Raw genomic sequence first — 26,585 nt, forward strand, 5'->3', positions numbered from 1 at the left:
GCCAGTTTTTGTCTTTTGGTTGGAGCATTTAACCCACTTACATTTAACGTAATTATTGATAAGGATGATCCCATTACCATTTACTTTGTTGTTTCAGGTTCATTTTTTTAATAAACCTTTTCTGTGTTTCCTGTCTAGAGAAGATCCTTTAGTATTTGTTGAAGAGCTAGTTTGGTGGTGTTGAATTCTCTCAGCTTTTGCTTGTCTGTAGAGCTTTTGATTTCTCCTTCATATCTGCAGGAGATCCTTGTTGGGTAGAGTAATCTTGGCTGTAGATTTTTCTCTTTCATCACTTTAACTATATCCAGTCATTTCCCTTCTGGCCTGAAGAGTTTCTATTGATAGTTCAGCTGTTGTCCATATGGGGATCCCCTTGTGTGTTATTTCCTGCTTTTAATATTTTCTCTTTGTGTTTGATCTTTGTTTGTTCGTTCGTTCCGTCGCTCAGTCGTGTCCGACTCTTTGCGACCCTGTGGACTGTAGCCTACCAGGCTTCTCCGTCCATGGGATTCTTCAGGCAAGAATACTGGAGTGGGTTACCGTTTCCTTCTCCAGGGGATCTTCCCGACCCAGGGATCAAACCCGGGTCTTCCGCATTGGAGGCAGACGCTTTAACCTCTGAGCCACCAGGGAAGCCCCTTGATCTTTGTTAGTTTGATTAATATGTGTCTTGGGGTGTTTTGCCTTGAGTTTATCCTGTTTGGGCCTCTCTGGGTTTCTTAGGCTTGGGTAGATAGTCCCTTCCTCATTTTAGAAAAGTTTTCAACTGTTATCTCTTCAAGTATTTTCTCATGACCTTTCTTTTTGTCTTCTTCCTCTGGGACACCTATGATTCAAATGTTGGGGTGTTAAACATTTCCTCATTTCTGAAGTTGTCCTCATTTCTTTTATCCTCTCTGCTTCATTATTTCCACCAATCTATCTTCCACCTCACTTATCCTCTCTTCTGCCTTAGTTACTCTATTGCTGGTTCCCTCCAGTTCAGTTCAGTTCAGTCGCTCAGTCGTGTCCGACTCTTTGCAACCCCATGAATCACAGCACGCCAGGCCTCCCTGTCCATCACCAACTCCCGGAGTTCACTCAAACTCATGTCCATCGAGTCAGTGATGCCATCCAGCCATCTCATTCTCTGTCGTCCCCGTCTCCTCCCACCCTCAATCCCTCCTAGCATCAAACTCTTTTCCAGTGAGTCAACTCGTCGCATGAGGTGGCCAAAGTATTGCAGTTTCAGCTTTAGCATCAATCCTTCCAATGAACACCTAGGATTGATCTCCTTTAGAATGGACTGGTTGGATCTCCTTGCAGTCCAAGGGACTCTCAAGAGTCTTCTCCAACACCACAGTTCAAAAGCATCAATTCTTTGGCGATCAGATTTCTTCACAGTCCAACTCTCACATCCATATATGACCACAGGAAAAACCATATCCTTGACTAGACAGATGGTTCCCCCCAGAGTGCTTTTAATCTCAGTTATAACTGTTCATTATTGATCAATTCTTCTTTATTTCTTCGAGGTCCTTGTTAAGCATTTCTTGCCAGTCTATTTATCTGTAACTCCTTTTGTTTTCAAGATTTTGGATCATTTTTACTATCATTATTCTGAAAACTTTTTCCCCTATATCCTCTTTTGTTTGGTTTTGAGGGTTTTTATCATGTTCCTTCACCTGCCGAATATTTCTCTGACTTTTCATTTTGTTTAGATTGCTGTGTTTGGGATACCCTTTCTGCAGGCTGGATGTTCATGATTCCTCTTAATTGTGGAGTCTGCTCCCTGTGGGTGGGGTTGGACCAGTGGCTAGTCAAGGTTTCCTGGTTGAGGGAGCTTGCATCTGTGTTCTGGTGGGTGGAGCTGGATCTCTTCTCTCTGGAGTGCAATGAAGTGTCCAGTAGTGAGTTTTGGGGTGTTTATGGGTTTGGCATGGCTTTGGGCAGCTGTCTTTTAATGTTCAGGGTTGTGTTCCTGTTTTGCTCGAGAATTAGTGTAATGTGTCTTGCATTGGGACTTGTTGGCTTTGGGTGGAGCTTGGTTTCAGTGTAGGTATGGAGACTTTTGGGTGAGCTCTTGCCTATTAGTGTTCCCTGGAGTCAGGAGTTCTTTGATGTCCTAAAGTTCTGGAGTTAAGCCTCCTGCCTCTGACTTTCAGTCCTCAAGACTTCTCTATCCATAAAGCACAAAAGATAAAACCCCTAGGTTAATGGTGAAACAATTATTCACAGTCAGGAATACCCAGAGAGATTCACAGTTATGTAGAATAGAGAAGGAAGGGGGATATAGAGATGACCAGGAAGAGAAAAGGGAGAGTCAAAAGCGGGGAGAGCAATCTAGCCAGTGATCAAATTCATAAGTGCTTGTCTCAGCCTGGAACACCCAGAGAGATTCACTGATTTATATGGAGAAGAGGGAGAAAGCAGACAGAGATGACTTGGAGGAGAAAAGGGAGAGTCAAAAGGGGAGACGGCAATCAAGCCAGTAATCAAATCTCTAAGTGAAAATGGATACTGAAGATTTGATTCTTAATGGCACAAAATTGATAACAGATATCAAAAAGCAGAGATTAAAAACTTAGAATAGAGGTTAGATGCTCAAAAATACAATATAAAAATACAAAACAAAATCAATCTCAAAAATTAAAACACAATGTGGAATTTAATTTAAACAATAGTGTTTTTTTGAAGTAGGCTATTAAAATGAAAGTCAAAGGAATTATAAAGAACTTTTTATTTTTTAAATTAAAAAGTGATAATAGTGAAAATATATCTAGGAATTTCTCTGGAGCTGTTGTGGGCAGTTTGGGGTCACTTCAGGAGTTGTTTTGTGGAAGTTGCTCAACATTCAACTGATCTTTTGATGAATTTGTTGGGGAAAAAGTGGTCACCCCATCCTATTCCTCTGCCATCTTGGGGCTGCCCCTTGGTTTGGAAATTTATAGGTTTTTTAAAGGCTTTCTCACTGGTTTTGATCTGTAGGTTTGAAGATTCAAATTTGAATGCACTGACATAGGTGGCATGTATTGATGATCTAGATGAGAGTTTCACCTTGGTCTCTGTAAGGATTTCATAAGATATAATATATGGTCAATGGTTAGTTTCTAATTTAGTGTCTTTTTAGGTTAATATCTCTCCAACTTTAGACTGCATCTGAATCTCCAGGAGGGACTGTTAGAACTTAGGCAGCTTGATGTCAGCAAACAGTTTAGTAAGCAGCTCCAAGTTTCTTTACTTCCACAGAAATATCAGAAAACAAGCAGAAACTGTTAGAACCAACTTTGTCAGAATTTTGGAAAATGTTAAAGACTTATGGCAACCAAGTTAATTCTGAATAAAGAAAAAGGCAACGTCAAAATAGCAGGAACGCTCTGTGTCAGTTTTACTTGCCTTCATCCCACACCAACTATAGCTCAGTGGCAGTCTTAAAAGATGTCAGTCCCTGTTCCCAGTATGAAGCCATGGTCCCTGGTTCCAAGACAGCAGAGAAAACCTTCTGTCTACAAATTATTTTGCATGTTTGTTCTGTCTGAGACTACCTGAAGGACTGAATTAAGGCACTTAACTCTGTTTCACCTAACTCAGAATCACAATTCTGTCTGGGCAGAAGAAAGGTAGACATTGCTTAAAAAGAATGCAGAGATATGAGGCAACCTGGGGCAAAAGATCATAGTACGTACACACACACACACACACACACACACCCCAACCTGCACACATACACACACACACACACACACACCCCAACCTGCACACACACACACACACGCACCCCAACCTGCATACACATACACCCCAACCTGCACACACACACACACCCCAACCTACACACACACACACACACACACACCCCAACCTATACACACCCCAACCTGCACACACACACACACACCCCAACCTGCACACACACACACACACCCCAACCTACACACACCCCAACCTGCACACACACACACACACACACACACACCCAACCTGCACACACACACACCCCAACCTGCACACACACACACACACACCCCAACCTGCACACACACACACACACCCCAACCTGCACACATACACACACACACACACGCACCCCAACCTGCATACACACACACACACACACCCCAACCTGCACACACACACCCCCCAACCTGCACACACACACACCCCAACCTACACACACCCCAACCTGCACACACACACACACACACACCCAACCTGCACACACACACACACCCTAACCTGTACACACACACACACACCCCAACCTGAAACAAAGAGGGAAAACTGAAGAGAAATTCAATTTAAGGCATTCAAAAGCACTCATGTATGGGGAATTTAGAAAGCTATCTGCAAGCTCAGAGCAAGGTTTTTGCTCAGCAGAGCCCTGGGAACACAGTAAATATTCACTGGGGATGATCCCTAGGATTTGCACAAGCATGGCTAAGTGTTAGAGGGTCCTATCATATAGCGTGCTGTCCCCTATCTTCCCCGCTCCCAGTTCCTGGCATTCAAGGAAATTGTGTTGGTCTAAAAAATTTCTGAACACAGCTCAGGAGCAGAGATTTCAGTGACCAAACATATTAGGTTGGTTCAAGATTAATTTTGGTTTTCCATTTTTGAAATTTGCTGTTTGACATTGGAATGCATTCTTAAATGTGATTATGTTATACATCATTTTAATGTGCATTTCTCACTTATATTTTTCTTTTTGGTAATGACTTATTACTGGTTATTTTATATTTATTTTAGACTAGGGAAATTATGTTAGACAAAAAGCAAATCTGAGTGATTTTCTTTATTGAGTTCAAAATGGGCTGTTGAGCAGTGGAGACAGTTCACAACATCAACAATGTATTTGGCCCATGAACTTCTAATGAATGTACAGTAAAGTGGTAATTCAAGAAGTTTTGCAAAGGAGATGAGAGCCTTGAAGATGAGGAGTGCAGTGGCTGGTTATCGGAAGTTGACAACAGCCAATTGAGAGCCATCATCTAAGCTGATCCTCTTACAACTACACGAGAAGTTGCCAAAGAACTCAACTTCGACCATTCTATGGTCATTTGACATTTGAAGAAGATTGGAAAGGTGAGGAAACTGAGTAGATGGGTGCCTCATGAGCTGGCCGAAAATAAAAAATCTCATTTTGAGGTGTCTTCTCTCATTCTATGCAACAAGAAACCATTTCTCAATAGAACTGTGACATGCAATGAAAAGTGGATTTTATACGACAACTGGAAATGACCATCTCAGTGACTGGACAGAGAAGAATCCCCAAAGCACATCTCAAAGCCAAAATTACACCAAAAAAAGGTCAGGGTCACTGTTTGGTGGTTTGCTGCCTGTCTGATCCAGTACAGCTTTCTGAATCCCAGTGAAACCATTACATCTGAGAAGTATGCTTAGTAAACTGATGAGATGCACTGAAAACTGGAACACCTCCAGCCAGCACTGGTCAACAAGAAGGGCCCAATTCTTCTCCACAACAGCTGCTGACCACATGTCGCACAACCAACACTTCAAAGGTTAAATGAATTGGTCTACAAAGTTTTGCCTCATCCACCATATTCATCTGATTTCTCGCCAAATGACTACTACTTCTCAAGCACCTTGACAACTTTTTGTAGGAAAAAGGTTTCCACAACTAGCAGGACACAGACCAAGAGTCCATCAAATCCTGAAGCATGGATTTTATGCTACAAGAATAATCAAACTTATTTCTCATTGGCAAAAATGTGTTGATTCTAAAAGTTCCTATTTTGATTAATAAAGATGTGTGTGAGCCAGGTTATAATGATTTAAAGTTCACCATCTGAAACCAAAGTTACTTTTTCACCAACCTAATAATAAGGAATACAGTCTCTGTGAAAATAAACTCCTAAACAAATGGATTACTGCAGCAATTCAACAATAGATAAGACAAATGAAAAGAACAGAAAAAAAACCCAGGAGATCCTGGGGAAGGGAGAGACTGATTTTCAGAGTCATTACAATTTTCAGTTGTTCAATCTTGAAATAAGATGAATCAGAAAGGTACTGCCATTCGAAGAAACAAAATAAATAGAAGCCATTCTGGAGGAAGTCCAAATATTGGATTAGCAGATGGAAACTGGAAAACAACTTCCTTAAATGTGTTCAAAAAACTAAAGGGAAACGTGGCCTATAAGCTTAAGGAAGTGAGGAAAATTATGTATGAACAAAAGAGAATATCATTAAAGAGAAAGTATAAAAAGGAACCAAATAGATATCCTGCACCTGAGAAGTACATTTGAAATAGGCATTAGAAGAATTCACCAGCAGGTTTGAGCAGGAAGAAGAAAACAATCACTGAACTTGAAATAATTGTAATGAAGCAGAGGACAGAAAGAAAAAGGAATGAAGTCATAGTTGGAAGCACGTGAATCCAAGGCATGTGTGGGTATACTACCATCTCACTAAAACTTCAGCTTCTCTTCACTGTTAGTACAGTTTGAAAGCACAGGGATGGCTTCGTGAGCAGTTGCTGTTGTGTTAGTCACTCAGTGGTGTCTGACTCTTTGAGACCCCATGGACTGTAGCCCGCCAGGCTTCTCTATCCATGGAATTCTCCAGGCAAGAATACTGGAGCGGATTGCCATTCCCTTCTCCAGGGGAAATTCCCAACCCAGGGATTGAACCCTGGTCTCTTGCCTCACAGGCAGATAGATTCTTTACCATTTGAGCTACAGGGAAGTGAGCAGTTAGCCAGTGCCATTCCATGGTTGGTTTAATGCTTCTGCTATTGCCATCTCCAAGTCTTCAATAATGTTTTGAATAAGGGACTCTGCAAATTAGGTTCCGTTCCGTTGCTCAGTTGTGTCTGACTCTATGTGACCCTGTGGACTGTAGCCTACCAGGCTTCTCCGTCCATGGGATTCTCCAGGCAAGAATACTGGAGTGGGTTACTGTTTCCTTCTCCAGGGGATCTTCCCGACCCAGGGATCGAACCCAGGTCTCCCGCTTTGGAGGCAGATGCTTTAACCTCTGAGCCACCAGGGATCCTAAATAGTGTATACGAAGGTTATGAGGGTTTACTTGTTTATTATTGATCACTTTGTCTAGATTCTGAGATTTAACAAGGTCAGAACTCTATTTTATTCAGCAAATGCTTCAGATATACCAGATCCATAGTTGGCAGATGGTGTATTTTTAACATGAATGAGTAAATGCAAAGCTGTGAATCAGACTTATTTGTAAAGTGCAAAGATGTTTCTCGTAAAGATAATGCAGGTTATATAAGAATATATATTAAAAGCACCTAACACAGTAGATTTACAACATCCATACCCTTCCCTTATGTATTTAATGTTCCTTGTATACTTAAGTCTATTTTGTAGTCATATGAGGTATTTTTTCTACCATTTAGGAACTTTTGTTTCAGTTGGTAGCTCGTGATTAAGAGAGGGAGAAGAGTGTGTCCTGTGTCTGTTCTAGCTTGATGAGTGTGTGAGTCTCTGTAGATATAAGGAATCCTTGCTTAAGAACCCAAATACCTGTTACAGACAGAAAATGGAGAGGCTATTCATAGACCTGGACAATCATTTTCCTGCAGAGGTGGGTTGTGGGGATGAGGAATAGAGTACCAATGGTTATTGACGGCTTTCTCTGTTGTAGACCTTGTCTGGCCATACCTGTATGATCTCAGGTAATTACATTTCACCTTCAGAGAATCCTAATTAAATGGTAATCATCCCTCTGAAGCCTGTTTCTAAGACCCTCTGTGGATATACCAAACTCCACGATGCTCAACTCCCTTATATAAAATGACAGACTACAGTGGCCCTTCATGTATCCTGTGGATTGTTGCTTCTGCAGGTACAAAGGGTTGACTGTGTTACCCCAGTGTATAAATTAGGCAAGGATACTCAGAAAGACCCAGCAACATGTGTGTCACATAGTTTATAAGTGAGTGAAATGAGATTAAAACTTACAACTTTTTTTTTTCTTTAAGATTTTTGCTCATTCATGCAACAGATGTTTTTAGGGGCTTGCTTACTATGTCACTGTGTTAGATGATGGAGTATTTCACTAAAGTATACTGTGTCCCATGGAGAAGACAAACTTATCTTCTTCCTTAGCTCCAACCCAGAATAGGTGGTCCCAGTGATAAGCACCAAAAGGAGGTGGCAGGTCCACACACCCCATCTTCCTAGGGAGCTTTGTGATTCTTATTCCCTAGAATGAGTAGCTCCATCCAATAGCTCTTTAGAAGGAAACCTTTGAAAACTCATCTCCCCCTTAGTGTCCTGTATACCAGAGTGTGTTTAGTCCATCCGTTGGTGAGGTGAGATGGCTAGGAGAGTGGAGATATGTCAGTGTCTCATTACAGAAATTATCCTGATAGTTTCAGCATCAAAAAATCTTCCTGTGAAAGGGGCATTCACGTCTCAGGCTTTTAATATATGTCTTGTAGAAGCTGCCTCCTGGATCCAAGAACCACACCTGTGTTTTGGTTCCAGAACTAAAATTCTTATGTTGTATTTTCAGGCTAAAACTCTATTGTTCTTTATTTTAAATATGAATGGTCACTCCATAGGCAAAGTAAAAGGTAAAGCTGTCAAGCCTTATTCTGGTTCCTGGTGCATCCTTAGGCATAGTGCAGTAAAATGTTGCTGATGCAAGAGCAGAGGATGGAATCATTTGCTTGGTGTTTTGCACATAAGCCTCTAGTGTTAGTTACTGCCTATCAGAGACACAGAACACAAACTGGGGATTTCTTCACTTCAAAACAGTATCCATTTGAGAAAGTAGTTGGCCAGTAGTGATAGGCTTATCTGAATCTTCTGATTGTCATAGATGTTCATTATCAAGGTGGTTGCCTACAGCTCAATTTCCCTTTGATGCATACTAAGCTGATTATACTGTCACTATTCCAGAGGGTAAAGAAATGAAAAAACAAGCTTAGGTGAATCACAGTGCTTCAGAGGTTTGTTTGTTCTGACAGTTTCTAAATAGCTGAGCTCTCAGGGAGAATTCTGATCCCAAAGCCATTCACAGAGTTAGAACTATTCTCTCGGTCTGTGTGTCTCTCTGTCTGGTGAATTTAGGTCTGAAACCTTTCCCTTACCTGGACTTCACTGTCTCCTTAACAGCTGAGCCGTCATGGGGAAGTGAAATTGATTGCTTTTTTTTTTTTGTCTGCCACAGCTGTTGTTTTTTACCTCAGCTGGTTCCCATAATTCCACAGATGGTAAGCATATGTTTATAGGCACATAGAAAAAGAAGCTATACTGAATTCCTCCCATCTCTAATTCTTATTTTTTCCTTTCATACAGAAAGTCAAAGTCCCAGAGCCAGGGAATCATATATTTGTAGATTAATATTTCTGTGCATTAAGTCTTTGGAAACAGCAGGAAAGCTAATGATATGCTAATGAGCTGACAGTTTTTATTGATTGTAATGGAAGTCGACAAGTGTCTGTCTTGGCTTCTATGCAAGCTGGAATATTTTATTAACTGTCTTCAAGGCATAAATACATAATTGGCTGCATTTTGAAAACCCTCCTTGTCAGTTTCGCAAGTCTTACTTTTTGTTAGCCTGTTGCCAAAGCTTGGGTCCTTGCCAGTTTATAAACAGAACACATCTTCATCCATATATTTACATGCCTGCCAGGAAGTCTTCCCCACTCCCTTTTCTTTTCCCCTTCAAAGCAATTTGTTTCAGTGTTTTAGCCTACAAAAAAAGGAAACCATTTTCTTCAGTGTAAACAGAGATCTGCAGGGAAATAAGAGTGTTAAAGAAGAATTAGCATTTGTTTGGCGGCAAAGCTGCTTTCATTTGTATCGGAAAGCTCCAAGTGTTGGAAGGGCTTGCCCAATCTCCCTTATTCCACACAGAAGAGGTTAACAATAGCATAATTTCTCTCTTTTTGTGCATCTTCCTGTATATTTTAGTGTGAAATGAGAAATGTTCTTGGAACAATGGAAATAATGGGCATTAGTGCCCCAGACCAAAAAAAAAAAAAAAAAGACAACCATAACATATCACCTGCCTGGTGCAAATTTATTTTTCAGTACCTGGTGAGCTGAGTGCAGGAAGCTGAAGAAGGTGGCAACAGGTGGATGTAACAAAGAGGAAGAAAGATCCATTTTCTCTTTCCATTGTACTGATAGTCAAAGCTCATTATTTGGGCTCTGCCCCTTAGGGATTTATTTAGAGCCCCAGAGTGGCTGTGACTTAGCATTGTACTAACAACAAGAAAACGGATTGTTTAGCAGGTTAATAGTGTAAATAAGATTGCAGGGGAGAATGTTAGGCTACCTAAAAGGACCTTAGTTTTCCAGCACTGAAAAACTGTTTCAGCAGACCGTTAGCATCTAATGCAAATAACTCATTATGGACTGTTGAATAGTATCTTTCCATGAAGGCAATTAAGATAGAACCTCATTTTTTTTTTTTTGTTTTTTTTTTTCATCTTTTTTTAAATTGGAGGATAATTTCTCTGCAATGTCGTGTCAGCTCTTACCATACATCAGGCGCTGACACAATATTGTGGAGCACTGAGGTGGGTGGCCAGTGGGAGTTTGCTGTGTGACACAGGGAGCTCATTCGGTGCTCTAGAACCTTATTCTGAGAACAGGACTACCTTGTAGCACCATCTTGTGAGTCCACATAACTAGGAGACTTTCTCAAATGATTTTATTTACACTGTGAACTGTGGTGTTGGAGAAGACTGTTGAGAGTCCCCTGGACTGCAAGGAGATCCAACCAGTCCATCCTAAAGAAAATCAACCCTGAATATTCATGGGAAGGACTGATGCTGAAGCTTCAATATTTTGGCCACCTGATGTGAAGAACTGACTCACTGGAAAAACCCTGATGCTGGGGAAGATTGAAGACAGGAGGAAAAGGGGATGACAGAGGATGAGATGGTTGGATGGCATCACCGACTTGATGGACATGAGTTTGAGCAAGCTCCAGGAGTTGGTGATGGACAGGGAGGCCTGGTGTGCTGTAGTCCATGGGGTTGCAGAGTCGGACACAACTAACTGACTGCACTGAACTGAACTGATAGTGGCCCAACACTGGTCTGAAGTTAGCAAACCTGTAGTTGATGGCCCAAGATTAAAGTGTCCTTTTGTTGTTCTTGTTGAGTCACTAAGTCATGTCCAACTCTTTGCAACCTCATGGACTGCAGCATGCCAACCTTCCCTGTCCTTCACCATTTCCCGGAGGTTGCTTGAAGTCATGTCCATTGAGTTGGTGGTGCCATCCAATGGTATCCTTCATAAAAGCTAATTAAAATATCAGAGCTTTTAGATTTTTCATAGGTCTAATGACCAGGTGATCTGTCCATAGATCGGTAGTTTTCATCAGGCATATCAAAATCACCTCAGGGCCATTTAAAAATTTTATAGAAAACTGTACTCCCTCACCTTCCTCTAAAATGCTGGTATGCATCCCTAGTTTAACAACTAGCATTCCACAAGATTTTCACAGGCTCTTAAGAGCTATAAATTTATAGTTTAATATTATGTCAGGGAGGAAAAAAAATCTTCCTCTTCTCTCCTAGGTTTTTCTGGCGAGTCTAAGAATTAAACTGATGTGAGATGAGTTAGTAGATACTCAAAACAAATTTCAACAACATGCATACATGGCCGAGATCCAGGAAAACTGAGTAGCTTACCACAAATGGCTGAAATACCTCATCTTAAATACCATTTTCAGCTAAAGACTAACTGGATGTGGTGGTAGAACTTTGGGATTGCAAAGGGGAGGTAGACAATTCATATGGAGACGGAGATGGCAGAGTGAATTTCAGTAGATAAATGTTTGCTGGACCTGCAGAGACAGTGGGGTGCAGAGTGCATGCTGATCTTATTTCCTCACCACACCTGGCTCATATTCCTTGCAGAGATATTTGGTAATAGCTCTCTTCTGAGAACAGACCTTCTATCTAGATTCTTTTAGGTAGTTAGGGTGAAGGTCAAAGTTTCTTTCTGTGTCTTTGGGGCTTCGATTGTTTTCAGGTCTAATTAATCTACAGTCTAATGAGACATTTCAAGTGGCAACTTTTGCTCACCTACAATTATATACTTCATAGTTTTTAAGCGTTTGATATAGGTAAGGTGTTGATTGTGACTACTTTGTGAAATATACTATGATGGGAATTGCAGGGGATGCTGAGGTGAAAGCCTATGTTTTGTCCTTCATGGTGTTTATAATTTAGTAATTTGGTTGGTTGCCATTCAGTTCCAGATAGTAATATTTTGCTCTATTTGTGTGTTGGATGTTGATGCTACCTTCACCATTGTGATGCTATCCTTCACCATTGTGTAAGGAGTAAATATTGCTCCAGGAAATCCAAATGATTGACAACAGGGGGCATGTTTAGTAGCTCAGTCTTGTCCAACTCTTTCCATGCTGTGGACTGTAGCCTGCCAGGCTCCTCTGTCTATGGGATTTTCCAGGCAAGAGTACTGGGATGGATTGCCAGTTCCTTTTCCAGGGACAACAGGGCAGTGTTTTTCAAAGTGGGGCCCCTTGACTTTTTGTGAGAATCCTCTGGGACAGCTTTTGAAAATGATGAATCCGGGCCTACCCTGACTCTCCTGAAATGGAATCTGGCATTGGCCCAGGAATCTGAATGTTAAATACTCAATGTGATTCTTAAGAAGCTGGCATTTTGAGAAATACTGCCATGGTGAATGGTATGAAATAAAGCATAGTCTCAAAAAATGAGATCAAAGGAGGTCTGCTGGTATAGGCTCAGCCAGAGTTTTTCTCAGTTAAGTATAGATACATTTAAAGTTAAATGAAGAAAAATAATAGAAATTCTATCTTTTTATCCCTTATTTCATCTTTTTGGGGGAGAGGTTGTTGTGCTTTAAGGTATGCTTTCATCTTTAGAAATCCTCATAGATGATTTTTCTGGGAGAGATAAGGCTGATCAGCTTCTTTTCTGTTTGTTGTTTTATGCTTTATAAAATTCTGTTTCCTAAAGAGAACTAAGTGCCTAGCAAATGCTTCCTTTATTGACAAATGTCCAGGAAATAAATACAATCTTCCCGCTATCTGCCATTTCCACGTTCAGAATCAGCCAATTTTGACCCGCAGTTGGTTGATTCCATGCATGCTGAGCCTGTGTATACAGAAGTCATACTGTATTATGTCATTTTATATAAAAGACTTGAGAATCTGTAAATTTTTGTATCCCTGATGGGTGGGGGGAAAAGGAGGTCCCAGAATTACCTTCCAACTACTGAGGGATGACTCTAGTTCATATGACAATCCAATGCAAGACCTTTTGGTTCTTATTATGAGAAGGTCCTGGGATATACACATAGATATGTATTTACAGGTAAATGCATACACTCACTCTTCTTTGGGTTACAGTAGGTATTTGTACAATATATTCCGCGTTTCTTTTTAATCCAGACTGGAATTATAACCATTCAAACAAATAAGCATTCTCATCTTGATTCATTTGGTAAGAACACTTTTTTAAGCCAGTATGTGGGCTGACCCTCATGACCTTTTTTTTTTTAAGAAAAAAATATGAAGTGCCTTGAGGTTTTGTGCTGATGGGGATCAAGAATCTGTCTGTTCTTATTTCCGTTTTTGTTCAGGTCAACACCATTGACCTTCATCTAATGATCTGTGTAACACACATGTGTGTGCTAGAGATTAAAAGTAGAAAGAGAAGTGAGGAGGGATGCAGGAAGAAGAAAGTGTGGGAGAGACAATTAGTAACTTTAAAATGACAAAATCAGTCAGTCATTAAAATAAAAGGGCCACTTTGCTATACAGCAGAAAATAACACAACATTGTAAAGCAACTACATGAAAAATAAAAATTAAAAACAAAAAGCCGAAAAGAATACTGCTGTGTGTAATATACATTGCCACAGGATAAGCAAAAGGGATATCCTTTCAAATGAATTTTCCATTTCTTTTGGCAAAGATAATACCATGACAAATATATTCTAGGTTTCCAAGGGTCTTTTTCATGGTGGATAAAAATAAGAATGATTTAGGCTCTTCTGACCAACAGGTAATAGACCCAGCCCTTTTCTAGTATAAGTATTTTCTCTACTTATGTATCATTGAGGGTGATCAACTGTCCTGATTTGCCTGGGAGTCTCAGTTTTAGCACCCAAATCTAAATCCCAGGCAGACCTAGATAGTCACTCTAACTTCATCCATATTTAGCCTCATTAGACAGATATTTTCTAATGTGATATTATATCTCTCTGATGGTCTGTTCTTTGATGGAAATCTATAGTTTTGTTTACTCTTGACTGATTTTTTCTTTATCTTGAAAGTAAGCAAAAGCACACATATCTAAATTGTGACCATTTCAGTTTGGACAAAGATTTCATTGACCCAGCACTTAAGTGCTGGAAGTTTCTGCAGCGTTTGCATATAGCACTTCTTTTTTTCTAGATCAAGTGACTGAAGCTCAGAGAAGGTGGTTGACTTTCTAAGTAAACCCAGTTAGCTATAGATAAACCACTGACTGCCAATCCCATGCTTTTCTCAGATTGCTCAAACGTGCTTGAAAGGTACCCTGGCCTCTCAAAGGAAATCATTTGCTTTGAAAAACTGTGCAATATTGTGCCAGGAAGAAACTGATTGACTTAGATTGTGCTCCATTAATTACTCCCTGGAATTCCCTTGCAAGACGTGGCAAATTCATTTTGAAGAACTGTGGCAGGGACCTCCTAGGCTGTCTGCTCTGGTAATCACAGACGCTGCATCATCCTCAGAGAGGAAGAGATTAATAAAGGTATCTAGTTTTGAGGAAGAGGCTTTTTGACCCTGTTGTTTCTATTAACATTTCCAATTAATATTTTATCTTGAAATAATAAGCAGAAACAGCATTTGCTGATTACCTTTTGCTGTTCAGAGGATAAGCACATAAATGTTAAACTTTACTCCCTCTGAAAGACTTGCCACGCTCTCATAAGCCTATATTTTATTTATAGATTAAGCTAAGTATACTGAACCAGCTTCTACATGTTCCATCTGTTCTGTAATATCTCTTCCATCAAATCAGGGAAAAATACTCTAGAAACAGAATCTTGAAATTCAACATGAAAAATCCAAAAGCTATGTCAATATTTTCATTGAGAGATGACAGCCCCAATGACTTTCTTAAATTATGGCTGTTCTTCTAGACAGATTGCAAAATTAAAAGATCTCCTTTCATCCACAGTGAGATGTTGAACAAATCTTAAGGCTCACCAGCAAAGACTCATGTTATTCAATTAGCTGAGAGCAAGGTTCTTAGTTTGCCTCATGTCTAATATTATTTCCTTGATTAAATGAATCAGTAGAGCATTTTAGTCTAATATGTTCCTATTGTCTCTTTCCCCCACCTAGGATAATCCTGGAAATCAGCAATATTTAATGTTTTAAGATGACTAGGCCATTGAGGAGAATTTTTATTGCATCAGTGCCTTTTTAGAGGGACAGTTTAAAAACATTGACTGATGGATCCTTAGTTCTATGATATCATTAGCATAAATCAGTAGTAAGTAATTGTAGCTTTCTCAAGATGAATGGACATTTTGAGATTTCTGGAAAAGCATGAGTTGTAGTAGGTCAGTGTGCCCAACTCACCTTCTGAATGAGGTTATCAGTTGTGTTAAATAAAAACATCTTCCCTGCAGAGAGCATGTGACAGGGGCCATTTGAACTGATACGTGTAATACTGATTGCCACCTCTCTCTTCTTTTATCAAGGGAATTATCCAAGATGCGAAAATCATCTTCATGCCAAATGGATATATAACACAGTGTCCAAACCTGAATCGCAGTAAGTAGCAGCTTAAAGCATTTCAGAATTATTTAATATAACTTGTTGATAATATGAGAGAAGCTGTCAGGAAGGATATACACAAACTATTTACATTGTTGACTTATGAGGTGGTGGGATTAGTGAGAGATCTTATGTATCCTAAAAACTTCTGTCTTTGAATTTTTAAAAAGTTTATGTATTATTTGTGGAATTAAAATTTGAAGATAAGAAAAGTTAACCTGAGCAGTTTTTAGTCTGTAGATTGATACAGAAAGTTATGTTTGATATAACCATATAAATATGTGTATAAAAACTATTTTTAAAACTTCTTCAATTAGATAGTTTACTTTAGCTGCTTCTGTGATAATTCATAATTCTTTAGGGCTGATAAAAATGAGCTTAATTAAAATTTAAAAATGTTTTACAGCTTAAAACATACTGCCTTTCCTTTCAGTTCATTTTTTATTAATAAAAGGGAAAGATCTAGATCTGAAATCCCTGTGATTTCACTCCAATTTTGAAGTCAAACTTAACCAGAAAAGTGAAAACCCTTCAACATAACCAAACAACTATGGTTGAAAAATATATTTTCTTCTGTTAGCACAGTATCAACATTTATTTTATATTTTCTTTATTGAGCTTGCCCAACTTGCAGTGATTTCTTAAGCCTGGTGCAAGGAATAATGGATTTACAAGAGCTTTTGGCCAAGATGACTGCAAAAGTAGGTATCTAAACTTTACTTGTGATGTTTCATTTTTTTGTCCATCCTATCTGGAACTCAGAGTGATTTGCTATAGTGGAAACATTTTTAGCTTTGGCATCTGCAATTTGTTACCATAAAAATGGTTTACTCTTTCTTGAAATAGGACAACCTATAGTAAACATAACCACTTACGTCTTTGATACTATTCAGTTGTATCAAAATGTTTACTTGAAAAATGTTTGGAAGAAATGTATCACTGTAGCCACCCTGGGAGTGGAAAAGGAATTTTCCCATTGGCTATTAAACTAGTAACACTGAGTGCTGATATATGGTCAGAGTCACTGCTGCTTATAAACTAATGTGTTCTGGGTGCAAGAATAATTGCCAATAATCAGAAGGGCAAAATCACTGTTGTTAGGAACAGATTACTGTCACAGGAAGGTATTGTATCACATTTCTAATACACGATTCATTTCAAAACTGGTCCTGAGTTCAAACAGTCAAGGAGGCAAGTTTGCTTTTAACAACTTCAGTCTTCTACTTCTGTATCTTTCCCTCTTCTCCATCATCCACTTGACAACCAACTTTTGAGGATTTGCTCTTTGCTGGACACTGTGTTAGGTGCAGAGGAGGCAGTGATAAAGGGATTTCTATCCCCACAGACATAAGTGGCAGAGCCAGAAATGTAGACAATTAGGGGCTTTAATAATATATATTCGTAAAATTTAGATTGATAATGAAAAACCCCGAGCTTTGTGAAGAAAGGTGCTGAATAAATAGAAAATGTGGCTAACGCTGTTGTTATGATACCAATCTGTTGTGGACATGAGTTCCAGCCTAGGGCGAAGAAAGAATTAGGTCGGGCCTAAGAGACCTGGTGGGCTTCCGTCTATGGGTCACACAGAGTCGGACACGACTGAAGTGACTTAGCAGCAGCAAGAGACATTATACTCTGCAAAAGGAAGACTTTTAATAACAGTGAAAATGATACATTAACCCTATTGCGCCTGTGGCTGTGACGGCTCCTGCCATCAGCCATAGTACGAGGAAAAAATTAGTGGGGTAGATCAGTGTTTGGGAGGTAGGGCTGTATTTTGGACTCAAAGATTGTGCTGCTGAAGACAGTGTTTCTGTTTCAAGCTAGGTTGTTTGGCCAAGTCTCTTTTTATCTGCAAAGGAGAGAAAGAGCACTTTCATAAAGAGAGAAACTAAAACTGAGAATTGAGAGCTTTTCACTTCAGAGTATAGTGGAGATGTGAAACGCAGGCAATTATTTGCCTTCCCAGCTTGTGGCATGTAGAAGCTCTTACTTCATATTGTCTGGAGCAGCTTGATCTCAATCCTGTTAATTATATTTTAGCTTGCTACCAAATTTTTGGACCAAGAAACATGCCACTCAGCTTCAGGTGACTGTGGTTCTCCATATACTGGAGTTGATGGTGCCCTTTTTGTTCTCTTCTTTCTTGTTGCAGGAATGTCATTTTTGTCTTTTTAGCTATACATTATCTAGCAGCCTCACCGAGCTCTGTCCTCAAAACATTATTATGTAAAATGGGCATTTGTGAGGCAGAATATATTTAATTGTGGTTGATTACAAGCAGAAAATGGTTTAATCCACCTTCTAAACACCCCCGGCACTGTGGAAGATTTATAAGTCTATTTCTTTCAAACTGTGAATAGAATTATAATTAGAAAACTGAGTACTTCAATTTTCACTGCAAAATTTGGAACCCATGATAATCTAGAAGAGGAGCTGGCAAACTTTTCTTGTAAAGGGCTGGTTAGTAAATTTTAGTTTTTGTAGATCAAGAAGCAAAATCGAGAACATGATGTATGTATTTATTTCACTTGAATGAAATTGATCAATATAACATGAAGATACTCAGCATTGCTAATCATCAGGGAAATGCAAGCCAAAACCACACAATGAGATAACCTCACACCTGTCAGATTGGCTATCTTCAAAAAGAACACAAGTAGCAGATGTTACTGTTTTCTCCATAGTAAAGGGAAACTATGTAAACTATTATAATACTTTGTTGAATTGTTTTCATTTACACTGGAAACTTTGTTAACTATTGGTGGACGTATAAATTGAGGCAGCCACTGTGAAAGATATTATGGAGGTTTCTCAAAAAACTAAATGTAGAACTGCCTTCAGTTCAGTTCAGTTCAGTCGCTCAGTCGTGTCCGACTCTCCGCGACCCCATGAATCACAGCACGCCAGGCCTCCCTGTCCATCACCAACTCCCGGAGTTCACTCAAACTCATGTCCACAGTCGGTGATGCCATCCAGCCATCTCATTCTCTGTCGTCCCCTTCTCCTCCCGCCCCCAATCCCTCCCAGCATCAGAGTCTTTTCCAGTGAGTCAACTCTTCGCATGATGACCCAGCAATTCCATCCCTGGATACATATCCAAAGAAAACCAAAATACGAATTCAAAAAGATACATTCACTCCAGTGTTCATAGCAGTTTTATTTAGAATTGCCAAGCTATGTAAGCAACCCTGCTGTCCATCAACAGATGAATAGATAAAGAAGATGTGGTACATATACATATTGTAGCTTGTTACCAAATTTTTGGACCAAGAAAGATGTCACTCAGACTCAGGTGACATGTGCACACACAATGGAATACTACTCAGCAGTAAAAAAGAGAGAAATTGTGCCATTCACAGTAATGGACTTGGAGGGCATTATACTAAGTGAAATAAATAAGTGAAAGACAAATGCTGTTTGATATCACTTATATGTGGAATCTAAAAAAACAAACTAGTGAATATAACGAGAAAGAAGCAGACTCATAGAGAACAAAACTGTGGTTTCTAGTGGGGAGGGGTGGAGGAACAATGTAGGGATAGTGAATTAAGAGGTACAAACTATTGTACAGTATATCATGGTAGCTTATTATATAACAAGGAGCATACAGTCAATATTGTATAACTAAAAATGGAGTATAAACCTTTAAAAATTGTCTATTACTATATTGTACACCAACGCTGGGCTGGAAGAAGCACAAGCTGGAATCAAGATTGCTGGGAGAAATATCAATAACCTCAGATATGCAGATGATACCACCCTTATGGCAGAAAGTGAAGAGGAACTCAAAAGCCTTTTGATGAAAGTGAAAGAGGAGAGTGAGAAGGTTGGCTTGAAGCTCAACATTCAGAAAACAAAGATCATGGCATCTGGTCCCATCACTTCATGGGAATTATATCGGGGTCCAGCCTCAATATGACCCAGGGTATCCTCGGGATGAACGGCGTCGGCGTCAGAGAGAGAGAGAGAAAGAGAGAGAGACAGGGGCTGATGATTCCTTGGTTTACGCTGGAAACCAATAAAACCCCAGCAAGGGGCTTGCTCTGTTTACGTAGGCCGCAGGCGCCCTCTCACTGGAGGCACCCCACCAGGGCACCCCCTCGAGTGGGTCTTAGAAGCCCAGGCAGATAAGTAAACTCAGAGGGCCCAGTGCTCCAAGGATCTCAACCAGAAAAAGGAGAATAGAGAAAAGGATGGAAAAAGAGAAAGAACGACACGGGGAGACCAAGCTTCAGTGAGCAAGGCCCAAAACTTGATTTTCCAGTGCTGCTTTTATACCCTAAGTTATGCGCATAAGAAACAAAGAAAGGGAGGTATAGATTCACACCAAAATCACGTGGGGTCAGCAGTCTTGACCCTTATCAGGATCAGGGCTTATTTTTGTGTGATAAAAGTTTTAGGTGATTTACATCATCTTCTGGCCAGGGGGCCTGCTAACAGTTTTATGGCCCTCTCTCCTGACAATAGGTTAGTTAGCAAGTAAAAGACTTTTCTTTTAAGGTGACTTTCCTAAAGTTAGGTGGTAGACACATAACAAAGTTACATTCCTATAAGGCACCGGTGTAGTGAGCTGCAAGAAAGGAATTTATTAACTTAAGATCTGATGTGGTTAAATCAAAGGATTAATATATTTCCAAGAATACAATAGATAGAGGAAACTGCAGCAAGCATTGATTCAACAATGATTGATTCAAAGCATTGATTCAAGCATTGATTCAATAGTACTAGAAATCTTTTCTAGTACTATTCTAATGATTTTAACTTCTTCAACAGATTCCTGTATTTTAGAATATTAGGCTTTCTGTCCTTGCATGGCTGGGAGGCTATAAACAGTCACACTCATAGTTGTAAGAGCCCGGACAAACTTGTCATGCAAGTTAGAAAGCTATCAGAGGGGCTTGGATTGGAACACTCCTATTAAGCCGAGGAGAACTTTTAAACTACAGCTCTGAATTAATGTTTTCAGAGAAAGGTGGTTGGGGGGAAGCCCCTGTAAGTATTAGAGGACTTGGTAAGAGGCGTAAGATAGTAAAGCAGTCAGACTCCAGTTTTCTTTGGGGTAGATGCTCAGGTAAGTCCAGGGGGTTCCTCGAACCCTGATTAGCCTTTGCCCGTCAGGCCTCTTCCCCAATTGACCTTTGCCATGGGTAGGATTTCCCTCGCTGGCTCCCGGCAGAATTAGATGGGGAAATAGTGGAAAGAGTGTCAGACTTTATTTTTCTGGGCTCCAAAATCACTGCAGATGCTGATTGCAGCCATGAAATTAAAAGACGCTTACTCCTTGGAAGGAAAGTTATGACCAACCTTGATAGTATATTAAAAAGCAGAGACATTACTTTGCCAACCAAGGTCCGTCTAGTCAAGGCTATGGTTTTCCCGTGGTCATGTATGGATGTGAGAGTTGGACTGTGAAGAAAGCTGATCGCCGAAGAATTGATGCTTTTGAACTGTGGTGCTGGAGAAGACTCTTGAGAGTCCCTTGGACTGCAAGGAGATCCAACCAGTCCATTCTAAAGGAGATCAATCCTGGGTGTTCATTGGAAGGACTGATGCTAAAGCTGAAACTGCAATACTTTAGCCACCTCATGCGGCGAGTTGACTCACTGGAAAAGACTCTGATGCTGGGAAGGATTGGGGGCGGGAGAAGACGGGGACGACGGAAAATGAGATGGCTGGATGGCATCACCGACTCGATGGACATGAGTTTGAGTGAACTCCGGGAGTTGGTGATGGACAGGGAGGCCTGGAGTGCTGTGATTCATGGGGTCGCAAAGAGTTGGACACGACTGAGCGACTGAACTGAACTGAACTTATACATCAGCCATACTTCAAATAAAAAATATAATCACTGAAAAATATAAAAATCATACTCAGGTCACAGGCCATGCAAAAATAAGTGGTGGGCCAGATTTGGTGCATGGACTTTAGTTTGTCAACCCCTGATCTTGAATAAGCTGGAAAGATACTGGGTAATATTTATTGAACATTTACTATGTGTTAGTTACAATGCCTAAGTTTTTAGGTTCCCTCTCTTTAATCCTTACAGCAATCCTGAGTCAGGTTTATTAGCCCACTGTCCAGGAGAAGATGGAGTTCCAAGAAGGTTGTGTAAGTTTTCCCAAGAAAAGTGAATGGCAAACCTGGAACTCGGGCTTAGATTCTGAAAGTTGGATCTTGACTGAGAACGTTTGTGGTTGGAGGGGAAAGGATTAGAAAGAGAATCAAAAGATATAAAGGAGGGATGGCTGATGGAGAAAGAGAGGAATATGCTACCAGTAAGAACATGGCAATAATAGTGAGAAGAAGCGTGGACACCTCGAAGGAGAGAGAAAGAGGAGCCTGTGTTCAGACGGTGTCTGTTGGGAGTGAAATGCGAGCATAGAGCTTGTAGTAGCTTTTGAAGGAGGAAGATCAGGTAAGAACAAGGCCTCTGATCTCCCCCATCTGGTGACAGCCACTTGTTTTCCTTAGATACATGTGGCAATTTTCTGAGTTCTGGGTTCACATTATGTGTGCTTCTGCCAAGACCATTCAGGGGCAACTTTTATTGCATGATCGCTTTAAGGTTTTTCAGATCATGGGGATGACTCAGAATTAGACTGCAAACCTGGGACCAGCCAGGTGAATTCTCAGCAAAGAATTCCTTAAGACTTCTCAAGGAAGATATTTCTCTCTCGCCAGGACCACAGTCTGAACGGGGTGGTCTTCCTTCTGTGCTTGTATAAGCTTTGTTTCTTTCTCGTTCACTCTGAAGCTGAGGGTACAGCCCTTTGGGGCCCCACCTTGATGCGGGAGTTTCCTTTGAGACACCTCGTCTTGGGCAGACCCTGTTCTCTGTCTCCCTGGCTGCCTCTGCAACCGTCAAGGTGGGAGTCCAAAGGCTGCATGTTTTGGCTGACGTCATGAAGCTTTGGTGCTCACTCGCCCCCCTGGATCCCTGGCTGTGAGTTTGTTTTGGCCACTATGGCTTTCTTCCTTTTGTATCAGCTCCTGTGATGACTTTTTAAAAGCTTTGAATTGTGTATTTTATCCAGCATTTTAGTTGGTTCAAGTAGGAAAGTCTTTCAGGGCACCTAGTCTGCCATCTTGCTGGAAGCAGAGTGAAAGAGATGGAGTCTGGGGTGATAAGTCAAATCAGAAGACAAGTAGGATTCCTGGGCACAAAGAGAATTCTGGGGCACCAAATCCATCTGTATTTGGACTTGGCCTTCAGTTAAATAAGCCAAGATTTAGCTAATAGGATTAGAGGTTTGGTTTGAGTTGCCCAGCAGCTATGATTAAAATAGGCATTAGTCATACAGATCTTGGTGGAGATAGAAATGGACTTTGGAGTGAGAGTCATCTGACGTTGAATCTCATTTTTATCACTTCTTCCAGTGTTTGCAGCCGGGAATGAGTCACCGATCTCATTTCCAGCTGCAGTTTCCCCATCCGTAAAACGATGATAGTTATTCTTCATTTTATGAAGATTGCATGCGAGTTGCTGTCAGAGCCCTGGTCTACAGCCAGGAGGTCTTGGAAAGCAGCAGCAAGTCCTCATACTTGGGTCAGAGTGGAAGCCATGGAATACGACCAGAGAGTGAGCCCAGTTCACAAGCCAGGCAGGAGTTGGTAGCCAAAATCACATCAAAGCAAACAGGCGCAGACACCACATAAACTCAGGGGTGTGCCTAGGAGGGCTTGCTGTTTCTTTTCTCCTTTCAAAGTAGGGATGATTGAAATGTGTGAAAAGGACAGATCAGGGAAGCAGCTCGCACGTAGTTTCAGGTAACAAGAGCCAGGGTACAGAAGAGCCCTCTTAAAGGATCCCTGTGTGTGTTAGTCGCTCAGTTGTGTCTGACTCTTCGCAACCCCGTGGCCTGTAGCCCACCAGGCTCCACTGTCTATGGGATTCTCTCGGCAAGAATTCTGGAGTGGGTTGCCATTTCCTTCTCCAGGGGAAGAATCCCTGCAGTCTGGCAAAGCCATACCTTTAAAAGGGGGGAAAGGTGCAACAAAGTACCTTCCCTAACACCTCTCCTGACACCTCCCCTAAGTAATCCACGAGAGACCGCTAATCCCCTAATTTATTCTAGGAGTTGCCCCAGGTAGTCTTGACACTGTGAGAACCACACACCTGCTGAGCTCGGGACACAGTGGTTGGGTAAGGCTGGGTCCTGATCTTGCATCCACCTGTGCTGTAATCCCATTCTCCCTCCAAACTCGGGAAGAAAAGATGCTGAAGATGGGTAATTTCTTGATTCAGTTCAGTTCAGTCGCTCAGTCGTGACCGACTCTTTGCGACCCCATGTATCACAGCACACCAGGCCTCCCTGTCCATCACTAACTCCCGGAGTTCACTTAAACTCATGAATCTTTGACACATCTACTTATGGAAATCAAGCAGCACTTGGGGTGGCATTTCAGCTTGTAACATATCTAATTTTGAGATTTTCATTGTTTCCAGGAGCTCAATAGTGATTTTTCAATTAAGTTTAAAGGTTTAATACAATAGATCTCTTTTTTTACCTTTCATATAGCAAATGCCAAATAAATAATATTTCAAGGGAAAGGAAAAAAAGCGATATATCGCATGACTAATGTACCTAGTTTCATTCATTGACCTCTTACTGTGAAAAAGGCCTCTGCTGCCTGTCTTTGAATGTGTAGAAGTAAGAATAAATGATTTGCTCCATGTTTGCTTAGATAAATGCTTGAACAAAGGTAAAACAGAAAAGAGATGCAGATTTGATACTGTATCTATTTTGGATCTGCAGGCATTCCTTGAGAAAATGGCAGGTAGTGTAGAAATAGCTTTTGAAAATGAATTTGTAGAAATTCAGCATGTTAATGCCAGTGACAGAAAATGTAATTCATTTTTTTTTTTGATTCAGAGTTATTTTTTTCCTTTATTGTTGCTTCAGGATTTAGCAGGGGGAAAAGGAAGGCAAGATTACATATTAAGTGCCTTTGAAAAAATAGCTTTTTGCTTTACTTTGTCTTTTTGTATTCCTTTGTCTTTGAAAGTCTGTCTGATGCATTCTTATTATTACAGAGATTAGGGCTTTTCATTGTTTTCAGAGAAGGCTAAGTATATTAAAAATGAAAAAAGCTCAGAAGGGAAACAAAACTGGCCATAGGAATAGCTTCCACTGTATTAAAACTGAGGCTCTTCCTTGGAATTGAATTTTGGAGGTGAGCATAGCTCAGCTTCGTTGGGTAGTACTGGAAATTGACAATATTGCCTTTGGGCAAGCTCCTGGATTTTCAGGAAACTGGGATAGACACAGAATTGCCTTTTGGACTTTTCCTTGAGAAGTTCTTTTCTCAGAGTGATGCAGTCCCTGGAGTTGTTCCAGACTTTCCGAGTAAGACGGGCAGTTTCCTCTCATGGATTGCTCATGCAGAACCACTTTTAGGAAAGATTCCCTTCTAGTTCAGCTCTTGTTCATTCCAAGGTCATAGGACTGTCACGCCTTATGCAAGAACTGCTGAGGTGCTAGAAATGAGGTCAAGATAGTATGTGCTGCATTACCACTCCCTTCTTATTCGTGAAAGTTGCTCAGTTGTGTCCGATTCTTTGTGACCCCCGTGGACTGTATAGTCCATGGAATTCTCTAGGTCTGAATACTGGAGAGGTTAACCTTTCCCCCTCCAGGGGATCTTCCCAACCCAGGGACTGAACCCAGGTCTCCTGCATTGCAGGCAGATTCTTTACCAGCTGAGCCACCAGGGAAGCACCCCTTCTTATTATCTCTTACCAGTATATGGTTTTGGTCACTTGGTGTCACCAGACTTTTGGAAGTCTATTTTATCTGTGTTTTGTAAAGAATTCCCAAATAACTTAATTATTGTCATTTCTGGAAGCTCCATGACTGGGCTGAAGATTTAAATGTGACCTGAATTTTTGGTAGATCCTGTACAGTAGAAGTGTCCTAGGAAGCTAATATTTTGGGCATAGTCAGCTCAGTTTTTTCAGGGTTGGTTGTACTGTGTGTGGTTTGTTTAGGATCCTTTTTCATCGTTGTCCTTCCTCTTGGTAGTACCCATGACAGGCAGACAAGAAACCATTTTTCTTGAGAAATTTTAAAAGTGTAGAGGAAGAGGATTGAATAAGTGATAAAAACTGAGGTTGGAATTCCACGTGGATTCTATTTCCAGAGAATAGTGCTGTTATGAGTGAGAGGAGCATGTGTGGACAGGACCATTGAAAATATAGAAAGATAGTAGAGGTTGCCGTTAGCCAGTTTCAACTATTTTAACTAAAATATCACCCTGAAATAGTCTTAGTTTGGATCAAGAATTGATTTGATCTCCTGTATGGGGAAAATACTCAAGACAGGGATGTATAATATAAATATGATTGAGAAGGAAAAGAGACGGATACATTTTTAGAAAGTGGTATTTGTTCTTGGTGATCTCTGTGTAAGAAGAAGAGTGAGGTTGCTATGCAGCTGAGTTACATCTTGGTGTAAATAAGGATGTGACAACAGAGAGATCATACCAGATTTCAGGCTTTTTGTACCATATTTTTGAAGGCGACCTGGAGTCACATACATGGAAAATGGCCAGGAGAGAAGTTTGGAACCCATATCACGAGGAGTTATTAGGGGAATCTGGTAGGACCAAATGTGGTTAGGGGCAGGCATGGGGACATTGGAGCAGGCATTGAGGAAACCTCAAATGTTTGTAGAGAGATTAGACTTGCTCAGAACCAGCTCCAAGGCAAAACTAGATCTAATAGGAAAAAGGGAGAAGAACTACACAGCTCAAGCCAGAAAGACATTTAGACATCTTGAGCTAACCAAGAGAAGCAGTCTCCTTTGGAAGGTAATGACTATTTCATCACTG

At 40.6% G+C, this 26,585-nt stretch overlaps 1 protein-coding gene across 1 annotated transcript in view; it reads left to right on the forward strand.

The window, feature by feature from the left end:
• The window catches only part of NELL1 (neural EGFL like 1), a 964,969-nt gene that overhangs the window by 212,680 nt on the left and 725,704 nt on the right, over positions 1 to 26,585 (forward strand). Inside the window, exons 5-6 of the mRNA XM_055416043.2 lie at positions 15,677 to 15,749; positions 16,371 to 16,453. Coding sequence (XP_055272018.2) covers positions 15,677 to 15,749; positions 16,371 to 16,453 — 156 coding nt within the window. The remainder of the gene's footprint in view (positions 1 to 15,676; positions 15,750 to 16,370; positions 16,454 to 26,585) is intronic.

Source organism: Moschus berezovskii, chromosome 25 (assembly GCF_049115385.1).
Source record: "Moschus berezovskii isolate FMDL1 chromosome 25, NW_MosBer_1.0, whole genome shotgun sequence".
NCBI classification, from domain to species: Eukaryota; Metazoa; Chordata; class Mammalia; order Artiodactyla; family Moschidae; genus Moschus; species Moschus berezovskii.